We start from the raw sequence: 19,746 nt of genomic DNA on the forward strand, positions 1-19,746 counted from the left end.
ACGAATTTTTTTTTTCAAAGCCAAACATATCCATGTTGCTGACCACGCATAAGGGGCAGCAATCTATGCAAATTGGCACCTAAATTGTAAAGCTCAAATTTAGATATTTCGTGCAGGTCCAAAATTTCAAGAAAAATAATTGCCATCATCAACAGCATCATCATTATCAGCCATGATCAATCCACTGCTGGATGAAGATCTCTCCAAGCCATCGCACCATCTGTCACCATCTCTGGGTGTAACAATCCACCTTGCACCCTGCGCATGAGCTTATCCCATCGCTCCATCTCCTGGAAAAGATCCAGGACACCCTCTTGATTGTCGCTGCGTAACAATAAGGGCGCGTTACTGCGTAGGTTCACGCCCTGGTGCTGCACTGATCTCCGATGTGGGCCGCCACCGTGCCGAGATGTTAACTCCCTCGCCTGGTATGCAGGAGACCGTGGGTTCGATCCTGACCCTGACGATGCCTGTGTATTTGGATTTTGCACGTCTCTCTCCCCGTGGTCGCGTGGTTTTTTCTCCGGGGCCCTCCGTGTGTTCTCTTCATGTTTACAATGGACGTGCGTTTAGAGTATTTGGCTGCTATAGATTTCCACGCGATAAGCCACTTCGTTGAGCTATCATTTGTGGCCAGGTCTTGACTTAAAGCTTTTGTGACTTGTGGCCAGGTTTCTTCTCTAAAATAGCTACATAGCCCAGTGGGCCTTACCTGCTATAAAATCAAAATTAAAAGTTTCGCTTTAGTTTAGTGTCACGCCGTTGTTCGGCACAATGTCCGACGTTCCGCTTCACGCACTGCCAGCCTGAAGAAGGAAGCTACTATGTGGAGCCAAACTTCCCCTTTGCGTAGCAAAAAAAGCCACGACGAATCTGAACGCGAACTCACCTGGCTCGTGACAGAGGGCCCGCCCGTCAACGGAGTGACTTCACAAAGGGAGGCGTAGACTTTAGATAGATCAACACCGGCACACGGCGCAGAATCTGGAGGGACCCGAATCTGGAGAGACCCGGCGATTAGCACGGGTTGGCTACGTACGGTGCCAAAGATGTTCAACACGCGTACATTTGACACGCAACTACGTAGGTTGTGTGCTTTTCAGGTTGTCAACGCGTGTCGTGAAGCATGACGTCCGACGCTTCGCTGCACGTGCTGGGGGGGGGGGTTGCGGGGGGGGGGGGGACACCTCTTATGGAACAGTTCCTGAAGAAGCTGGAACTGTTCTAGATCAGGGGGCGGCAAACCTGCGGCTCTTTCAGACACTGCCTGGTGACGTTATTCACCGCGAGCATTGCGGCTTTTAAAATAATGAGCTTTTTAAAAAAAAAATGCATACATATACCGGATTCGAAACAAATGTGACCTTCTTGAACTCACAAGTAATAATAATAATTCCCAGAGAAACGGCGCGTCGCCTACGCCGACTGGAAGCGGGCACTTCGCCGGCGCTGGCAGGGCACTCGCGAGGACTTTCTCCGGGCCGCGCACTGCCAAGGGGCGTAAACATTTGGTCCATTAGCCCCGCGCGTGTTTGTTTGTCCGTGAAGATAGCTCCGTCAGAAGTGACTGTGGATATTAAGTCGACTGAAGAAACGGTGAGGTCACGAGCAACCACGAGGGTGGCTGCTGGGCGGGCTGGGGGGGGGAGATGCAGTTTTACAAATCCCAAGATTCTTGAGAATCACAACAATTTTGAGCTCTTATCAAACGGCACCTGTGGACGCCCCCCCCCCCCCCCCCCTTTGAAATATATAGACTTATGACTTTTAAACAACTTTTATTGCCGCCAGCAGCAACAGCACTGGAGGCGATTCCGATATGAAATGCAAAATACACAAAGTCACCAGCAACACAAATAAAGGCTATAAATCCACGCGCTGTGGTGCGAAATGCACCGCGCACAACACGAAAGAAAAGTCACGTGGTGGTGGTGGTCATCGCGCAGAGAGAGTAGCGCCGCACCAAATCTCAGAAGAGAGTAAGACTTCAAACTCTTGAGACGAGGCCAAACTGCCGCGAGGAAAAAACTTGGCAATGCAAATGAGAAAAATCTGCTCCTTTATGTTAACCAGATGACGAAGACGATGACGATGATGAGCAGTTGCAGTAATAATATTAATAAAGGCACGGCGCAGCAGTGGTTTTGAAGTTGATGGGAACGGGCTGCTGCTCGTGCGCTACACAGCGCCGCAATCAGCACTATTTGTATTGGAGGTTTTTGTTTGTTTTCGAGCAGGCGCTCATTGATGGAGTGACTTTCCGAAAAGAAAACATTCCAGGTGTCTTTATGATGCCCTCTCGCTCTCGCTCTCAACCCACAAAGCAGCCCCATGCATTTTACTTTGCATGAATGAAGTCACTCTTTACGTATTTTTCCGGACCAAATACCGTGTGTGTTTTCGATAAAAAAAAAACTCCACAATAAGAGGTTTTTGGGTTGGATAGCGTGAATATAAACGCGTCGTTAAACCCGCCACCAGCCGACACAGCCAATTAGCAAGGTTACTCACGTTAACGAAATATGCCAACTCGTTACTAGTTCAGCACGCCGGTGTGTTGGAGAGTAAATCCACAACATTTACAATTCGAGTACAATGCTTCGCCGGTAATCGCCTCACTAATTCGCTGAAGCGGTCGCGACAGCCTACGTGTTAAACTTTCTAAAAATTATCGACGTAGTTAAGGTATAATAATGAATCATAAACGCTGCGATAATGATACGTTTTTTTTTATTTGCAGCCCTTTGCCAATCTACTGCTGGACGAAACCCACCACCAATTCTGTGTCAGACAGAGGATGGGTGGGGTGGGCGGTGGGGTGGGAGTTGAGTTGGTGAGTTATGGGTGGGCAGGATGAGTTTACATATCGCCTGCCACTGACGTTAGCCATGGCCAGACGTGAGCCAATGGTCCACTTCTTTCGGACCATACGGGAATATCCACGTATATTCCCGCACCTCCAATTTGCGTGGTTGGCTACATACGGTGCGAACGAATTTCAACATGCGCGCATGCTAATTATATTAATACAAGCGCATTGTAAGGTGTTGCACAAAGCATAGATCGTACGCACAATGCATGCGAAAATGCGCATGTGTATAAGCTACACTCGTGTCTGTGTGTGTGAACATATGGCGTGCATATTCATCACTGAATATACATTTCTAATGTGTGGTTCGTTAGTGTACAATGCATAGAGTCTATGAGGCTATACATTCCAACAGCACAACAAGGGGAAAATTCTCTAGAGAAAATAAACTATCGGCGTTTTGCAAGTGACATATTAAATACAAGTATGCGTGTAATTGGGCATGACGTGCAAAAAAAACCCATTTTTTGCGACATTAACACAACATTGAGCCTTTTTTTCAGGAAACCTTTTCGTCAAATGTTTACAAACACCAAACTGATTTGAAAGTGTGGAAAAATGTAAGTTTTTTTGGCACAAGTGTAAACCAAACAACTGCCCCGCCACAGAGGGAACCTTTTCATGCGCGCGGGCCCCCAGCGTCAACATCTCGACGCGGTAGCCTAACGGGAGTCACGTGATCCAATTTATTTTTTAAAATATATTCGCAGCTCGTTACGGAGGGCCACCGTCACTCACCGTGGCGTGAAATTTCATTTTCTTGGTCGAGGGTTGGTGGCCGAGGAGGAATAGAGTCCAAGCCGTTGCGAGTGGCTGGAGGGGGCGAGGGGGCGGAGGGAGTTTAGTGGTGGCAGTGCCAACAACCCATTGGGGCACCGCAACAGCCGACGGTGGTCGTCAGAGGTGCCGGAAATTACTGGCGGTCAGTCGTCTCCTTTTTAGCACGTAGTAGTAGTAGTAGGGCTTTCACGACCAATATTATCCATAATAGGTTGTTATTTTTTTCGGGTTAGATCAAGTAAATATAATTGCGTCACTGAGCCCGCCGAAAGCCAATTCGTAAGGGTTGTCACGTAAACAGAACGTGGCCAATTCGTGACTAGTACAGCACACCGGTGTGTTGGAGAATACGCCCACAACATTTACAATTCGAGTGCGACGTTTCGCCGGTAATTACAATCAGCCCCATCAGGCTAAAGCTAGATGTAATTACGGGCGAAACGTTGTGCTCGAATTGTAAATGTCGTGTGTTGACTCTCCAACACGCTAGTGTGCTGGACTAGTAACTAATTGGCACGTTTTGTTTACGGGACAAACCTCGAATATTGGCTGTGTCGAGTGCTGGCGGGTTTTACGACACATCTGTATTTACGCGAATCAACCCCATTAAAAAAAAACCTCTATTAGGGAGTCGCCTCCCCTTGTCACTCTGCTCTTGCTACGCCCGTGGTTTACGGTTCCTGTGAGCTTTAACCGTTGATTCCTCCACGCAGGCCGAGGACTTGGTCTACCAGACCGACTGGACTCGTACACCGAGTTCAACCACCACGCTGCAGATCACAAGACCTCGTCGAGGAGGCCGCTCTCCTATCTTACAGTTGCATGCTAATTTATCACGTTAACATCACTAGCACCAGCCACTTCTTGATGACCCTTGGGCTACACCCATTTCAAACCTTTTAAAACAGTCTGCCTCAGCATCAGACCATGGATTTCCCACCTGATGACGGACGCTTGTGTTGCGCCCGAAACGTCGTGATTTATTTTATTTTATACAGTGAGGGAAAAAAGTATTTGATCCCCTGCTGACTTTATACGTTTGCCCACTGACAAAGAAATTATCAGTATATAATTTTAATGGTAGGTTTATTTGAACAGTGAGAGACAGAATAACAACAAAATCCAGAAAAACGCATGTCAAAATGTTATAAATTGTTTTGTATTTTAATGAGGGAAATAAGTATTTCATCCCTCTGCAAAACATGACTTAGTACTTGGTGGCAAAACCCTTGTTGACAATCACAGAGGTCAGACGTTTCTTGTAGTTGGCCACCAGGTTTGCACACATCTCAGGAGGGATTTTGTCCCACTCCTCTTTGCCGATCTTCTCCAAGTCATTAAGGTATCGAGGCTGACGTTTGGCAACTCGAACCTCTAGCTCCCTCCACAGATTTTCTATGGGATTAAGGTCTGGAGACTGGCTAGGCCACTCCAGGACCTTAATGTGCTTCTTCTTGAGCCAGTCCTTTGTTGCCTTGACCGTGTGTTTTGGGTCATTGTCAAGCTAGAATACCCATCCACGACCCATTTTCAATGCCCTGGCTAAGGGAAGGAGGTTCTCACCCAAGATTTGATGGTACATGGCCCCGTCCATCGTCCCTTTGATGCGGTGAAGTTGTCCTGTCCCCTTAGCAGAAAAACACCCCCAAAGCATAATGTTTCCACCTCCATGTTTGACGGTGGGGATGGTGTTCTTGGGGTCATAGGCAGCATTCCTCCTCCTCCAACCACGGCGAGTTGAATTGATGCCAAAGAGCTCCATTTTGGTCTCATCTGACCACAACACTTTCACCCAGTTGTCCTCTGAATCATTCAGATGTTCATTGGCAAACTTCAGACGGGCATGTATATGTGCTTTCTTGAGCAGGGGGACCTTGCGGGTGCTGCATGATTTCATTCCTTCACGGCGTAGTGTATTACCAATTGTTTTCTTAGTGACTATGGTCCCAGCTGCCTTGAGATCATTGACAAGATCCCCTCGTGTAGTTCTTGGCTGATTCCTCACCGTTCTCATGATCATTGCAACTCCACGAGGTGAGATCTTGCATGGAGCCCCAGGTCGAGGGAGATTGACAGTTCTTTTGTGTTTCTTCCATTTGCGAATAATTGCACCAATTGTTGTCACCTTCTCACCAAGCTGCTTGGCAATGGTCTTGTAGCCCATTCCAGCCTTGTGTAGGTCTACAATCTTGTCCCTGACATCATTGGTCTTGGCCATGGTGGAGAGTTTGGAATCTGATTGATTGCTTCTGTGGACAGGTGTCTTTTATACAGGTAACAAGCTGAGATTAGGAGCACTCCCTTTAAGAGTGTACTCCTAATCTCAGCTCGTTACCTGTATAAACCTGGGAGCCAGAAATCTTTATGATTGAGAGGGGGTCAAATACTTATTTTCCTCATTAAAATGGAAATCAATTTATAACATTTTTGACATGCGTTTTTCTGGATTTTTTTGTTGTTATTCTGTCTCTCACTGTTCAAATAAACCTACCATTAAAAGTATAGACTGATCATTTCTTTGTCAGTGGGCAAACGTACAAAATCAGCAGGGGATCAAATACTTTTTTCCCTCACTGTACCTACGTGACTTTACCGAAAGAACCAAAGGTTATGGATTCCTGCAGTCACGAAAGCTTCAAATCAAGATCAATACTTCTGCTGCTTCGCTCGTGCTGGGCAACTTTGGAATCCCCTCCCATCGTCGGCTCTTTCACCCAAGTTCGCACGACAAGCCTTTGCTCGATTTAAGAAAACGGATTAACGCCTGCCTGTTACAACTTTGATAGTGCTGTTTGTTGCTGGATGGTGAGCATTTTGGGCCTGCATTTGCCAGTCGTGATAAACAAAACTCCACCCAGATTAAATGTTGCCGTGTTATTAGAATTATGAGCTTCCCATGTTCATTATGATCCGAATACGATCAGATTTTTGGAGAACCTCTATCTTTTATTCACGAATCCAGGAAAGGTTTTGAGCTACTTTGGGCCGTAAATATGTACTTAATTAGCTTATGCCTCATACCTCCACTGGAGTTAAGCGGAGCAACCGACTGGGTTGGCCGTAGCCTCGCATCTCCCCGGTACCGTTACGCACCGCTTTGCCTGCCACAGAGCCACGCGGCCACACGAACCAGGCGGTAGGCAGAGCTGTGGCGTAATCACGACATCATCAGCTTACGGGGTTGGGGCAATTCGTCAGGTGGGGCCCCAATATTTGAGTTGTCTCGCACAGTCGCACCCAGGCTATTATACATCACGGTTTTACTCGCCTAATCGCATCATCGTTACGCTCACGGCCTCGAACATTTAACGCTGTACGGGCGCTCCGTCTTCGGAAAACGCTGCCGCTACAGCTCCGTCGTGCCCTCTTTGCAATATGACGTCACTGCTCTAATGAAATTAAATCATGTTCAAACTGTTGAAAACAAATCTCATGGTGGTTGTCAAGGGGGCCCCAACTTGTAGTTTTAGTCACCAGACTGGGGCCAATGTACACCCAGCGTGGTTGCAGAGGTGAGTTTTTAAGTGTCTCTTCAAGGAGATGATTTAGGTGATGCTGCGAATGTGCAGAGGGACTGCGTTCCAGACTGTTGGGGCAGCCACCGAGAAGCGGCACATAGCCGTGACCGTCCTGGATCTTGGTATCAAGCGGAGGTCGTGAGTCGCACTGCGAAGGCATCTGCCGTGTGCTGCGCTGCAAGTCGTCAATAATTAAGAGAGGTACGGGGGGCAGGCAGATGTGACGGCGCGGTGGCAGAGGCTGGCGATCTTGTAAGTGACCCTGCTGGCAATGGGTAGCCAGTGGAGGGCACGGAGACAGGCCAAGCGAGTCGAGACGGGGATGAGTGCGGCCAATGACGACGCGTGCCAGGTTGTTTTGAAGTCTTTGAAGTTTTTTGAGGTTGCCAGAGGATGACCGGACTAGGACGGAGTTGCGATAGTCGAGGCGGGACCCAACTATCCAACATGCCAATGTGTTGGCGGTTTCAGTGGAGATGAGAGGGCGTAGGTGCATGAGAGCCTTAAGGTAAAAGTTACAGGAACTGATGATATGATTGGTTTGGCGGTCGAAGGATAAAGTTGAATCAAGGATGACACCGAGGTAGCTGAAGTGATCGGTGAACCTGATGCTGGGACCAAAGATGAGTATGTGTGTTGAGAGCGCGGATGAGTTGAGACGTTGCCTGGTACCTAACATGATGGCCACTGACTTTGACGGATTGAGAGCAAGGTTGAGTGCGGAGAGCCACTGTTGCAGGGCAGTGGTGCATTCCGAGAGCCTCTCAAATCCAGACGCATTGGGGGAATTGATGGCTGTGAAGAGAATAGTGTCATCCGCATATGAGTGGTGCTTGACACCGAAGCTTGCGATGAGGCGGCCGATGGAGAATCCCACGTGGTGTGTGGCACGGCGAAGGGGTGGGGGGGGGGGGGGGAGTGTGTGGTGGGATGGGACACGTGGAGCGCAAGGCAAGCCTTTGGACTCGGTGCCATGAAAGCTCGGGGGCTGTGTGTTTGTTGGTTTGTACCACGACCATGGAAACGATGGCCACAGTACGATCATTTCCTGCGCATTCGAGATAGCGCTCACACATAGACGCACGTGCACGCGCGCACACACACGCGCGTGTGTCTGTGTGTGTCTGTTGCGCTTTACTGCGCTTTCTCTTGCTGCTGCTGATGATGATGATGATAATGCGTCAGCGCGCAATGGGCTGGATGGAGAAAGCACGCCAGAGGCGGCCGGGTTGCTGATGTCGGGCGTGGTGCTGTTCACCCCACCAGCTCGTGTGCCCGTGCCGGCCTTCATAGGTGCTACTCTGGAACAGCACATGTCCCTCAACAGTCTGTTACAGTTCATAATAAAGGTTATTTTGGTTAGATCGCGTTATTATAAATGTGTCGCAACCCTCCACCACCCGACATGGCCAATCAGTAAAAATGTGTCACGTTAACAAAACGGCAATTAGTTACTTCTTCAGCCCACCGGTGTGTGTTTGAAGAGTGAATCCACGACATTTAGAATTTGAGTAGTACGACGTTTCGCTGGAAATTACATCCAGCATTTTCGGGCGATCATAATAACGCGATCTAACCCAAAAACCTTTATTATTAGTAATACTGGTTGTGAAAGCCTACGCGTTAGTCTGTTACAGGCTATACGGGGGATTCTAGATTGAAAGCTTTCGTGACTGCTAGGATCCATACTCTTTGGTTTTATTGGGTAAAGTCACGTAGGTGAAAATATGTTATTTTATGTTCACCTACGTGACTTTACCCAATAGAACCAAAGAGTATACGGGGGATCTTTGTCTTTGTTGCCCTTAGTGGGGAGCGGCAGGTATCGTTGCGATTATCGCTGCGCTAACCAGTGACGAATATCTGAAGCGGTCCTGGGACTCCCCTAGGTGGGCTCAGCCTCAAATGAGTACCTGGTGCTGGCCACCCACCACACCCCCCGGCGCGTGCCAAATTGGCCTGCATCGGCACTACTCGCTCACCGCACTTTCCCCAGAAGTCTCTCAAGGCTATACGGGGATCTTTGTTGCCCTTAGCGAGTGTCGGAAAACATGCGTCCTCTGTTGTGGTCAACGCGTCTCCCGCTCCCTCCCGCCACCACCTCCTCGCCCCCGCCCCCCTGCTCCCCCCATCCTGTGAAGATTTTTCCACAGCGCAGGGTGCAAAGCTCATCAGGGTTCGTGATAATGCCGTGCCCTGGGGTGCGGTGACTTCATCACAACACCGCGCGTCCTCCGATGGGATGGTAACCCTCACCCTGCCACCTCGCCCACGTGTTGTCTTTTTCGTCTCGAAGGCCACAAATGAAACCCACGTTGCCACTTATGCATTGGGTCTACTGTTCGTTTCTTGACGAAGTTCGATGTTGAACGAACACGTAGGTAGACTTTCGCGACCAATATTATCCACGATAAAGGTTTTTTTTTTTGTTAAGGTCAGATCGCGTAAATATAAATGCGTCGTTAAACTCGGTACCACTCGACATCGTACTCGAATTGTAAATGTTGTGGGTTTATTCTTCAACACGCCCGGTCTGCCGAGGTAGAAACCAATCGGCACCTTTTGTTGACGTAACAAACCTAACTAAATTTTGATTTAAAGCTTTCGTGACTGCAGGTATTCATATTCTTGGTTCTTTCGGTAAAGTCACGCAGAAGGAAAACAATAAAATAATATTAATATAAAACAATAAAATTCTCACGACATTTCGACTGCAACACAAGCAGTCATCATCAGGTGTGAAAACCACAGCAATTAACGACAGATATTTCCATGATCTAACCCCCCCAAAAAAAACCGTTCTCGATATTGTTTTTTTGATGACGTTTCTGATTTAGGGGTACTGCGAATCACCCCTCTCGTGTTGCTGCTGTGCCCAGCACCACAGATCTCCCGTGATATCCCACACCTCCGATTAGCGCGCTTGGCAGTGTGCGGTGAGAAAGAGTTCAACATACGTGCATGCATAGCCAGGCAACTGGCTAAACTCAAACTCTTTGTCAATCTTAGTTTAACACATAGGCTTTCGCAACCAATATCATCCATAAAAGAGGTTTTTTGGGTTAGATCGTGTAAATGTATAAATGTATCGTTAAAACCCACCACCACCCGACACAGCCAACTAGTAAGGGTGGTCACGTAAACAGAACGTGGCCAATTCGTCACTAGTACAGCACTAGTGTATAGTGTAGTGTATAGTAGTGTATAGTGTAGTATACTAGTACAGCACACCGGTGTGTTGGAAAGCCAAGCCACAACATTTACAATCCGAGTACGATGTTTCGCCAGTAATTACAACCAGCTTCATCAGGCGACAGCCAGATTTGTGGAGAAGTTCCTTATATAGAGGCGTAGATGTGGGGGGGATTAAGCAGTGGTTCTCAACCTGTTTGGGCGACTGTGACCCCCTCGTTGAATTTTCTTTCAACCGAGTACCCCCAACATGATTTTAGAAAAAAAAATTATGAATAGCGAACATCAATATTCTAACCGATTGTTCTTTTTGCGAGGTATCCGAACCAGCTAGTAACTGCAAGCGAAGAATAATCAAATACATGCAACGGACGCTCTGTGTGCGTGTGACGTAATTCGTCCGCGCTCGCTGCTTACGCTTGGGAACCACGTCGTTTCCCGTCAAGGAGTTTATAAAGGTCCTCGATGTCGTTCTGGGTTACTCTTTGGTTCTTTCGGAAAGTCACGTAGAAAGAAAATAAATTAAATAATAGAGTACGACGTTTCGATTGCAGCACAAGCAGCCGTCATTAGGCAAACTTATTTTTGCCTGATGACGGTTGCTTGTGTTGTAATCGCTTATTTTTGCCTGATGACGGTTGCTTGTGTTGTAATCGAAACGTCGTACTCTATTATTTTATTTATTTTCTTTCTACGTGACTTTACCGAAAGAATCAAAGAGTAAATTTCGATTTAAAGCTTTCGTGACTGCAGGGATTCATCTTCTTGGTTCTTTCGGTAAAGTCACGTAGAATGGAAATAAAATAATAAAACATATATTTTTTATTTTATTATGTTTTATTATTTTATTTCCATTCTACGTGACTTTACCGAAAGAACCAAGAAGAAAATCAAAGAGTAATTCCTGCAGTCACGTTGGCTTCAAATCATCGTTCTGGGTTACCATATGGATACAATTTTTTAGCATAGTTATTTTATCTTGGCAGATTCATACGTGATTATTCACCAATGACTCTCACGCACCATATAATTTCACGCATTTATAAATCACCTCACTTGCCCCCAAAGGGGGGGGGGGGTCCGCGTATCAGTGGCCGAAGCTCTTCGTTAATCCAAATTTGTAATTTGGTAAGGACAGGCAAACGAGGAAAGAGAGAGAGGACTGACAGAAATGAGAGCATAAGTTTTGGAAGCGTTCGCATGGCACGTTGTTGTTGTTGTTGTTCACGAGCCGATACGAACATCATTTAGATTTTGACTTAATGCTTTCGTGGCTGCAGGAATTCATATTGTTTGGGTCTTTCGGTAAAGCCACGTAGATAGAAAAAACAATAAAAAATAATTACAATATCACGAAGTTTAAATCGCAACACAAGCAATCGTCATCAGGTGAAAAAAGAGGATGACGGTTGCATGTGTCGCGATCGAAACGTCGTGATATTATTTTTATTTTGATAAAAATTTTTTAGATCTACGTCACTTTACCGAAAAACCCGAAAGAACAGAATTTAGATCGCTTGTTGAGTGTATTGTGGTGGTCACGTGGATTTTTCGTTGGGTCCTCCGGTTTTGCCCTCCGCATTTCGAAAACATGCGTTTCGGTTTTGTCTAGTGATGCTATAAATGCCCACGTATGATGACAACGCAAGCCACTTGAGCTGCCATGTAGCAACCACCATATGTGGCCAGCTAATAGCTCAGGCGGGCTTTTCCCCCGAAAAAAAATGAAATAGTAACATTTTATTCGGTGGCTGTTCAGATGTTGCTCAGGTGTCGCCTAAACAATGGGCGTAGACATTTAACAAAATATAAATTTCCTATCCCTCTTCTCACTCAACAACATGCATTTGGTAAGAAAGAAAATGTTTTCCGAATATTTTTTTTTGGTCCGTGATTTTAAATGTATTGGGCCAACTGCATTTGTTTATGTTTGAAGAGGGCACATTGCGGGTTCCTGGTTAGACGGGGTGCAATCCGAAGCAAATAACTTGTGTTTTTTACAGAAACAATTAAAAAAACAAACCCCAACAATATTCAACGTCATTCTTTTTCCTCCACCCCCTTCCCCCTTTTCATTTTTTTCAACCCTAAATTAAACACAACAGCCCCGCAGCAAAGCATGCGGTCATCTCCTGAGACTATGAAACGTTCTTTGAAACTCCCCTCCCTCCCACACACTCACCCACCCCTATGTTTTATAGTTAACACGTGGGTGCAACAACACCTGACTTCCACTTTCCGGAAAGTCTCCCCCCACCACGCCCCCCCCCCCCCCCCAGAGGCAGCTTGTTTAAGTCCAACAAACAGCGTGCCAGATACGCATGCTGTACATAACCGTAAACTCGCAAGTGAAATGTAATGCAAACAAGAAAGTTAGAGGTAATTTTGTATTTGTATGGTGCGTGTGTATGGTGTGTATTTGTATGGTGCGTGTGCATGGTGCGTGTGTATGGTGCGTGTGTATGGTGCGTGTGTATGGTGCGCGTGTGTATGGTGCGTGTGTATGGTGTGTGTGTATGTATGTATGGTGTGTGTATGTCGGAGAGCCATGGTGCCACAGCGGAGGTGGGTGCACTCTGCTACGAACCCGGCGACGTGAGTTTGATTCCCAGCCGAGTCAAACTAGGGAAGGCCCAGAACAAGTTCTGATACCACTTGCTAATTGTTAGCCGTGGTGACTCAATTCGCCAGGCTCGTATTGCAATCGACTAACCCATACACCACCATTCCTAACACACATCAAGACAAAGATCCCCCATATAGTCATAAGCAGAATTTTGGGGCAAGTGCTGTTAGAGGCAGTTGGCCAGTACCACGCCTGGCCGCCTTTGCCTCCCCAACGCTGATGCTTGCACACCGAATCAGCTGCTCCGTTACGGCAGAGTTAACCTAGGAGATGCCCAGGACCGGTTGAGATATTTGTCACTGATATTGGCGGTGAGCTGGGATCGAACTCGGCTCGACGGCTTCGCAGGGCAGTGCCTCCCACGCACATGCAAACATTGCCCGTATAAAACCATGTTACTGCCATTTAAGCCACCAATTGAAGACTTGAAATACGCTAATAGTTTTGTTGTAGAAGGCCTGTTTTGAATGGCAAATACAACGTTAATCCAATGTGTTGACATTTCTTGTCAGGGACTGGCCCAGACTCGACTACAAACGACACACAGTGCTGTTTGAATTTAGTTAAAAAAATAAAAAGGAAGGGATATTAAGTTCCACCATTCCATGATTTGGGCACTGCTCGGCTCTTCGTCGTAGACATCGCGCGTGGCACGCGGATCGCTGCGTTGCCAAAACTGGCACAGGTGCGACGACACAGGCATCGGTAATCACGTGCAACCGTACGCCTGTGCGTGGTGCCAAAGGTTACACGCGGGTGTTCAGTTACGGTAATGTGAACGTACCCAAACAAAGGTCTTGCCAGCAGTTTTTGTTTTAATCGAGCAAGAAATTTTTAGCATGAGATCCATCATTTCGTTATGCGATTCAAACTGGTACGAAGGGATAGCGGGGCTTCGGACAGGACAGCGGTCAAGAGTGGTGATGAAGTGGCAGCCAAGGAATGGAACGCGTCCGAGAGGGCCTCCACCAAGGAGATGGAGCGATGAAATCAGCTCATCTGCTGGTGGATTATTAACATCGCAGGATCATGATAGATGGCAACGGCGAGGAGAGGCTTTGATCCAGCAGTGAAATGAAATGATATTCAGAAGCCACTGGAGCTATGCACTTTTAAGTCGAAATAGAAAACTATTTTCTTGAGAACTGCTTTTTGTGTTTCGTTTATTGTCCTTCCCCCGCACCTCCGATTAGCACGGTTGGACGTGTGGTGCGAAAAAGAAGTTCAACATACATACCTAGATAGGTGATTTTGTAGATTCGAAAAATCAGGAATTTGGCCGTAGGATCGGTCCTCCCATCATACTTTGCATTCCGCGTGACATCACCATGAAGTTATTTCCAGCAGAGTATCGTTGCGGTATTCATCTCCCGTTTACAGCCCTGAGCCAGTGGTGGAAATTCCATTTTTCAGATCATGGAGAGGGGGGATGAGGGTGAAGCTATTCATTGGAAAACATCTGTTGACTTCCCTACGAAGTGGTATGCATTTTAGAGACCCCGGGGGATGATGGGCCCAGTCAACCCCCAACGAGGATTTGAACTCACAAACTGCTAATTGAGAGCTGCTTAGTCTAACCACTAAGCCACCACGATATGTGGTTGTTCGTGTGTGTGTATATATATAACGGACAAAGGCCTGATTTTCAGTACGGTGCTCTCGTGGCGAGCGACACATTCAATCGCTTCCCGTGACTGACGAGAAACGCATCGGGCATTACAGCGGCAGCGAGTGCCCGATGGAAACAAATAAGCGTGTCACCCACGCACGCTTGGTCATCTACATATCAATTGGGTTCCAGTTAAGAGTTGGAAGCGCTCCTCACTGAGTACTGGCCACTGACGATGTCACTCAAAGTGACCCATCTTAAGTGTCCACCCATTGTGCAGCTCACCGTATAATCGCTGGCTTATGCCAGACCCTCCTTATTGGCAGGTGTGGTTATGGGCGCTTCACACGGCGCCATGGGGGCGTGATATTAACTGCCTCGCCTGGTTTATAGGAGATCGTGGGTTCGATCCCGACCCTGACGCCTGCTGCATGTTTGGAGTTTTGCGTGTCTCTCTCCACGTGGTCGCATGGATTTTTCTCCTGGTCCTCCGGTTTTTTCCCCTCCACATTTAGAAACAACATCACGCGTTTAGGGTATTTGGCTGCTGTACATTTGCACACGATACGCCGCTTCGTTGAGCTATCATTCGTGGCCAGGTCGCTTCGGGGAAAAAAAAAAAAACTACATAGCTCAGTGGGCCTTACCTGGTGAAATAAAAATTGTTTAACTGAGTTAGATCTAACACTGCCTGTAAACGATGTGAAACACCAACACAACGGGAGAACGATATGTGCAGGCTTGAAATAAATGCACGCAGGAGTGCGCTGCTCACAGACAGCAGGAAGGCACAGCTGCCATCACGCCTCGCATAATGAAGTGATCACCACTGTTGCACGGATAATGCTCTCAGCCTTGTCTAGACCACCATCTCAGGAGCTGAACTCATGCCAGTATCGTCATTATTATGATTTACTATTATTCAGGTCACCAACTCTAGGGCGGTGGCACACGGCCCAGCGGTAGTGCGTTAGCAACTTCTTGCAGAAGTTCACGGTTCGAAATGCAGTGGCTGCCCTGGGTAATGGCCACGAGAGCACTGCGTGCCGTCTTTGTTTGTGTAAAAAACAAAAACAACCCGATGTCATTCACAAGAGCAGGCCGGTGTGTTGCTGGCCTCAGGGTCCACATTTGCCAATATTATAAAATTTACACCGCAAAATTGCTCAATTAGCATCACATGCAGCAGCAATCATCGTACTGCCTATTGGCAGACTAATGACCCGGATCACTCTCGCAAATGAGACTATCCTGGTCTTTTGAGTTCTTACTCTGGTTACACAAATAAAAAAAAACTTGAACTGAACGAGTTAAAAAAATAAAAAATAAATTAGGCCACCCCAAACAGGATGCGGTGAAACAACCACGCACCGGTTTTGCCCTCGTTGGGGCTCATCGGTGCGGCACAGCCATCACTCTTCGCTGTTGCCCCATGCACGCCGCTTGTGACAATACACTTGGCGCGTTGCCAACTTTAAGGGCACTTTGCAATGTTCCACTGAATCATCCAGTGAAAGCAGCTCTTCGGTGCTGAACGAACGATCCCAACACTACATCAGGAGGGACCGTCCTTGCAATGAGAGCACGCGTCATGCATCGTGTGCTGAAGCTGTGTGTGAATTCTAGAAGGCTATGTTGTACAAATGCTTTGGATTGATAGCACGCTCTTCCAAATGCGTTTCTTTTTTAAATATTGACATTCTGACAATCGTGAGCTTCCATCATCATTATCACCCTCATCGGCATCACAATACTCCATCATCATCATCATCACCACCACCACCACGATATTTGGGATAAACAACTCACTCACAGCCAACGTTAGCTAACGTCACGCTGTCGACGAAAGAAGGCAGTGCAGCAACACTGCACTCCTGTGCGATCACGTCTACTGCTGCGACACGCGCTGACCAAGCGTGGTGAAGTATGGTCAAACAACTCCGGAAAGCCGTGGATTGGCAAGTGCAGCGCATTGGTACACATCATTCGGTTAGCAGTGGTGCAACAAGCCCACAGTAACAACAACAACAACTTCAACACGCCCGTCAACAACACTGTTGCTGTTAAAAGGATATCGGTACGCGAGTCGACGTTTCAGGTCCATGGCACTTATCCATGGCACATATGCACACATTGACCAAAGGCGCGGCGGAGGCACGCGAAGCGCCGTCCAAACATTGACGGGGAGACCGCCGCACTGGACGTGATGAGAATCACCGAACAGCCCGAACGCGACCTTTGTGCGTGTCTCTCGCAGGGTAACATTGGGCTGGCGGGGTGGGGAGAGCTGGGGAAATGATGGAAGAGGAGGGGGGGTGATAGAACGAGGTTGGTGGTGATGGTGGTGGTGGAGGAGGGCTGTCAATAAGGCCTGACTCATTCAGCGTTCTGATAACTCCGACACAAACCGAGGCTGTCTGCTTGCTGCTGCTGCTGCTGCTGCGTTGCAAGTGCGCCGCGCACGTGACCGAGTGACCTTGACGCTTGAACAATAACAGCAGCGGTGGGCAATAATGTCATATATTTACATTGCCTATGTGTGTGGGTGTGCAGCACGCGCGCGCGTGTGTGTGTCTACGCGTGTCTTTGTCCTTGTTATGTGCGCGAATACATGGTGCGGCGTGGGATAAATAAATAAAACATCGGCCACTAGGGAGACAAAGGCGGCCGGGCGTGGTTGTTGTTGTTCCACCCACCCTCGTGCGCGCCGTGCCTAACCTGGTAGGTGCTCGCTAACAGCACTTGTCCCCTAAAAGTCCGTGCAGGCTATACAGGGTAATAGGGGGACCTTTGTTCCTGTGTGTGCGCGTGCTGCGTGTCCGGGATGTGGGCACCTCGTGCGCTGCGCGCGGTCCATCGCCCGTCGCAGCGAGCCTCGGTTTGACGACGACGACGACGGACGCCGACGAACGCCGAGAGACGACGCGAGGGGGAACACCGGCGAATGAACACAGCGTGGACGCCTCCTCTCACGCTGTGTCCATGCCGTCGGGGAAGCGACTAGGCGGGCGACAGGAAAATCTCTCCGCCCCCCCTCCTCTCCTCTCCTCCTGCTCTCCCTCCGCGGACGATGCAACGCAGCACTCGCTGGCTCCTTCACGGCAGAGCGATGCGCGCGGTCACCATCGCCCAGAGATCATCATCAGCACCGCCAACGCCACCATCATCAGCACAGCACGCCCCCCCTACCACCACCCCCGGCTCGATAGATGCTGTCTCTGCCCCCCCCCCCGCCACGACCCACGAATGGTGCGATAACTCCCTGGGGCCCGGCGGATTGGCAAAAGCATTCCGGGCTTACGCGTGGCTTCAGTTTTATCCGTCGTGGTTATTTTTGGGTTTCTTGGTTCCCCGGTTACCAGGGGCTGCTCGCTGGTGGTTCTCCCGTTACCGGGGCGACTGCCTCCCTCCGCTGTGCTCCGTACACCCCCCCACACTCCTCCTCCCCCACCCCCTTCAGACTTGTAAGGCTCCTCCTCCTCTCGTGGCTGCTTCTGTTGCTGCTGCTTCTTGCCATTGAGAGCCGTGGCTTATTAATAGCCACGCCGCTTGTGTGTTTTGTTGTTGTCGTAGTTGTTGTTGTTGTTGTTTGCATGGATGTGCTTCAGACGTGGCCGGCGTGCCGCCGTGGTTGGTACGGTTGGCAGACAACCGCGCACTTGCATTGCGGAGCGCCGGGCGGTTTCATTCGATCTCCGGGCGCGGCAGTTCAACCAATTGGCAAGTGCTGTATCTTACACCCTCCACTCGGCAGTCAAACAACACGGGCGACGCCGCCAGTTTGCTGATGGGCAAGTCGCGCGTGGTGGGGGTAAATCGTAGGTATTCCTGCCTCTTCAAAGGCTTCTGGTCAGCGTGGAAGAGTAGGCAGAATACTCTTAGAGTCCAGATATTGATTTATCTCTCTCTCACTGTAGTTGGAGCCGCTTCCGCCAGTATTGGCGTGGAGTCAGCAAATTGCATGGGCCGCATAATTGATCTTAAACCTGTTGTCCTTGGGCTACCGATTAGCACGGCTGGCTACGTACGGTGCTAAAGAAGTTAAACGTACAGTTGCGTACATTCATGCCAGTTTGGTAGGGAGCTAAACGCGCGAGTCCAGCTTGAGCGGAATTACCGGTGTCGTCTACATAGTACGGCTTGTCAGAGCGCGCTCGTTCCTCTCGTCACAAACGTCAGTCCTGGTCTCGGACCACAACCCGTTTGGCATCATTCGCAAAGAGCACGCGATCCACACGTTACAAGTTTACTTTAGCTGCACCTCCGATCTGCACGGTTGGCTGCGTGCGGTGCGAAAGAAGTTCAATGTACGTATACAGCTGCCCCCAGGCGCACTTCGATGCAGTCTGTATATAGCAAAGCCGTAATTATCCCCCCCCCCATATTCAAATATGCTCAAAATGTCCCCCCCTCCCCCCAATATATTGCTATGAAATAGATTTCTGTTTATATGATTGTGGTTATGGTTGTACTTTATTAATCCCTAATATCTTCCGTTACATACAATGAAACAAGAAAAGGTAAAAAAACAGAGCAATGTAATATAATACACTAATTGGGCATTATTGTAAAAAAAAAAGTCCATGCCATTTGTTAGTGAATTTCTTAAATATTTCAGGCAGGAAATGCCAGGAAATGAGTTTTCAAATCTAGATTTTTTTCTTGGGGGGGGGGGGACCCCAGACCCCTGGAAAATTTGGTTTCCCCCAATGTTGACTCCATGGCTACGGCCTTGGTATATAGCGAAGATAGCCAAGCGACCTAGTCCCGTTGTTTCCCTAGGGTGGATGAATAAGGCCGTGTGCACGTGGTGTCAGGGAGCAGGCTACGTGATGTCATCTTCCGGAGCCGTCAGTCTGACATGTGGTTGTGCGCCACGTGCTGCGATGAGATCCCAGTGGGGAGGCGATGTCGTCACATCGCATCAGTAACTGGGAGGGGGGAATCAAATGCGATCAAACCTGTAAATATTTACTGAATACAACAGCAGTCTCTCTCTTTCTTTCTCTCTCTCTCGATCACCACGGAAAATACAAATTGAAATAACTTTTAAAACACTAAGTCGTCGTCCCCCCCACCAGCAGAACTTGCTCGAGCAGGCAAAAACTCTAGATGGGTTTCGTTTTTTTCTGAGTCTCATCAGCAGTGCGGT

The 19,746-nt window shown here is 48.4% G+C and overlaps 1 protein-coding gene across 2 annotated transcripts in view; it reads right to left on the reverse strand.

Annotated features, from left to right (window-relative positions):
- The window catches only part of LOC116941643 (serine/threonine-protein kinase 3-like), a 146,975-nt gene extending 129,200 nt beyond the window's left edge, over positions 1-17,775 (reverse strand). For both annotated transcript variants that reach the window (XM_032952933.2, XM_032952932.2), the window contains exon 1: positions 17,429-17,775. In XM_032952933.2, coding sequence (XP_032808824.2) covers positions 17,429-17,451 — 23 coding nt within the window. In that variant the 5' untranslated portion in view covers positions 17,452-17,775. The remainder of the gene's footprint in view (positions 1-17,428) is intronic.
- Positions 17,776-19,746: the final 1,971 nt, after the last annotated feature.

The sequence above is a fragment of the Petromyzon marinus genome, chromosome 12 (genome assembly GCF_048934315.1).
Source record: "Petromyzon marinus isolate PM22_M1 ecotype Great Lakes invasive population chromosome 12, UKy_Petmar_22M1.pri1.0, whole genome shotgun sequence".
Taxonomy (NCBI): domain Eukaryota; kingdom Metazoa; phylum Chordata; class Hyperoartia; order Petromyzontiformes; family Petromyzontidae; genus Petromyzon; species Petromyzon marinus.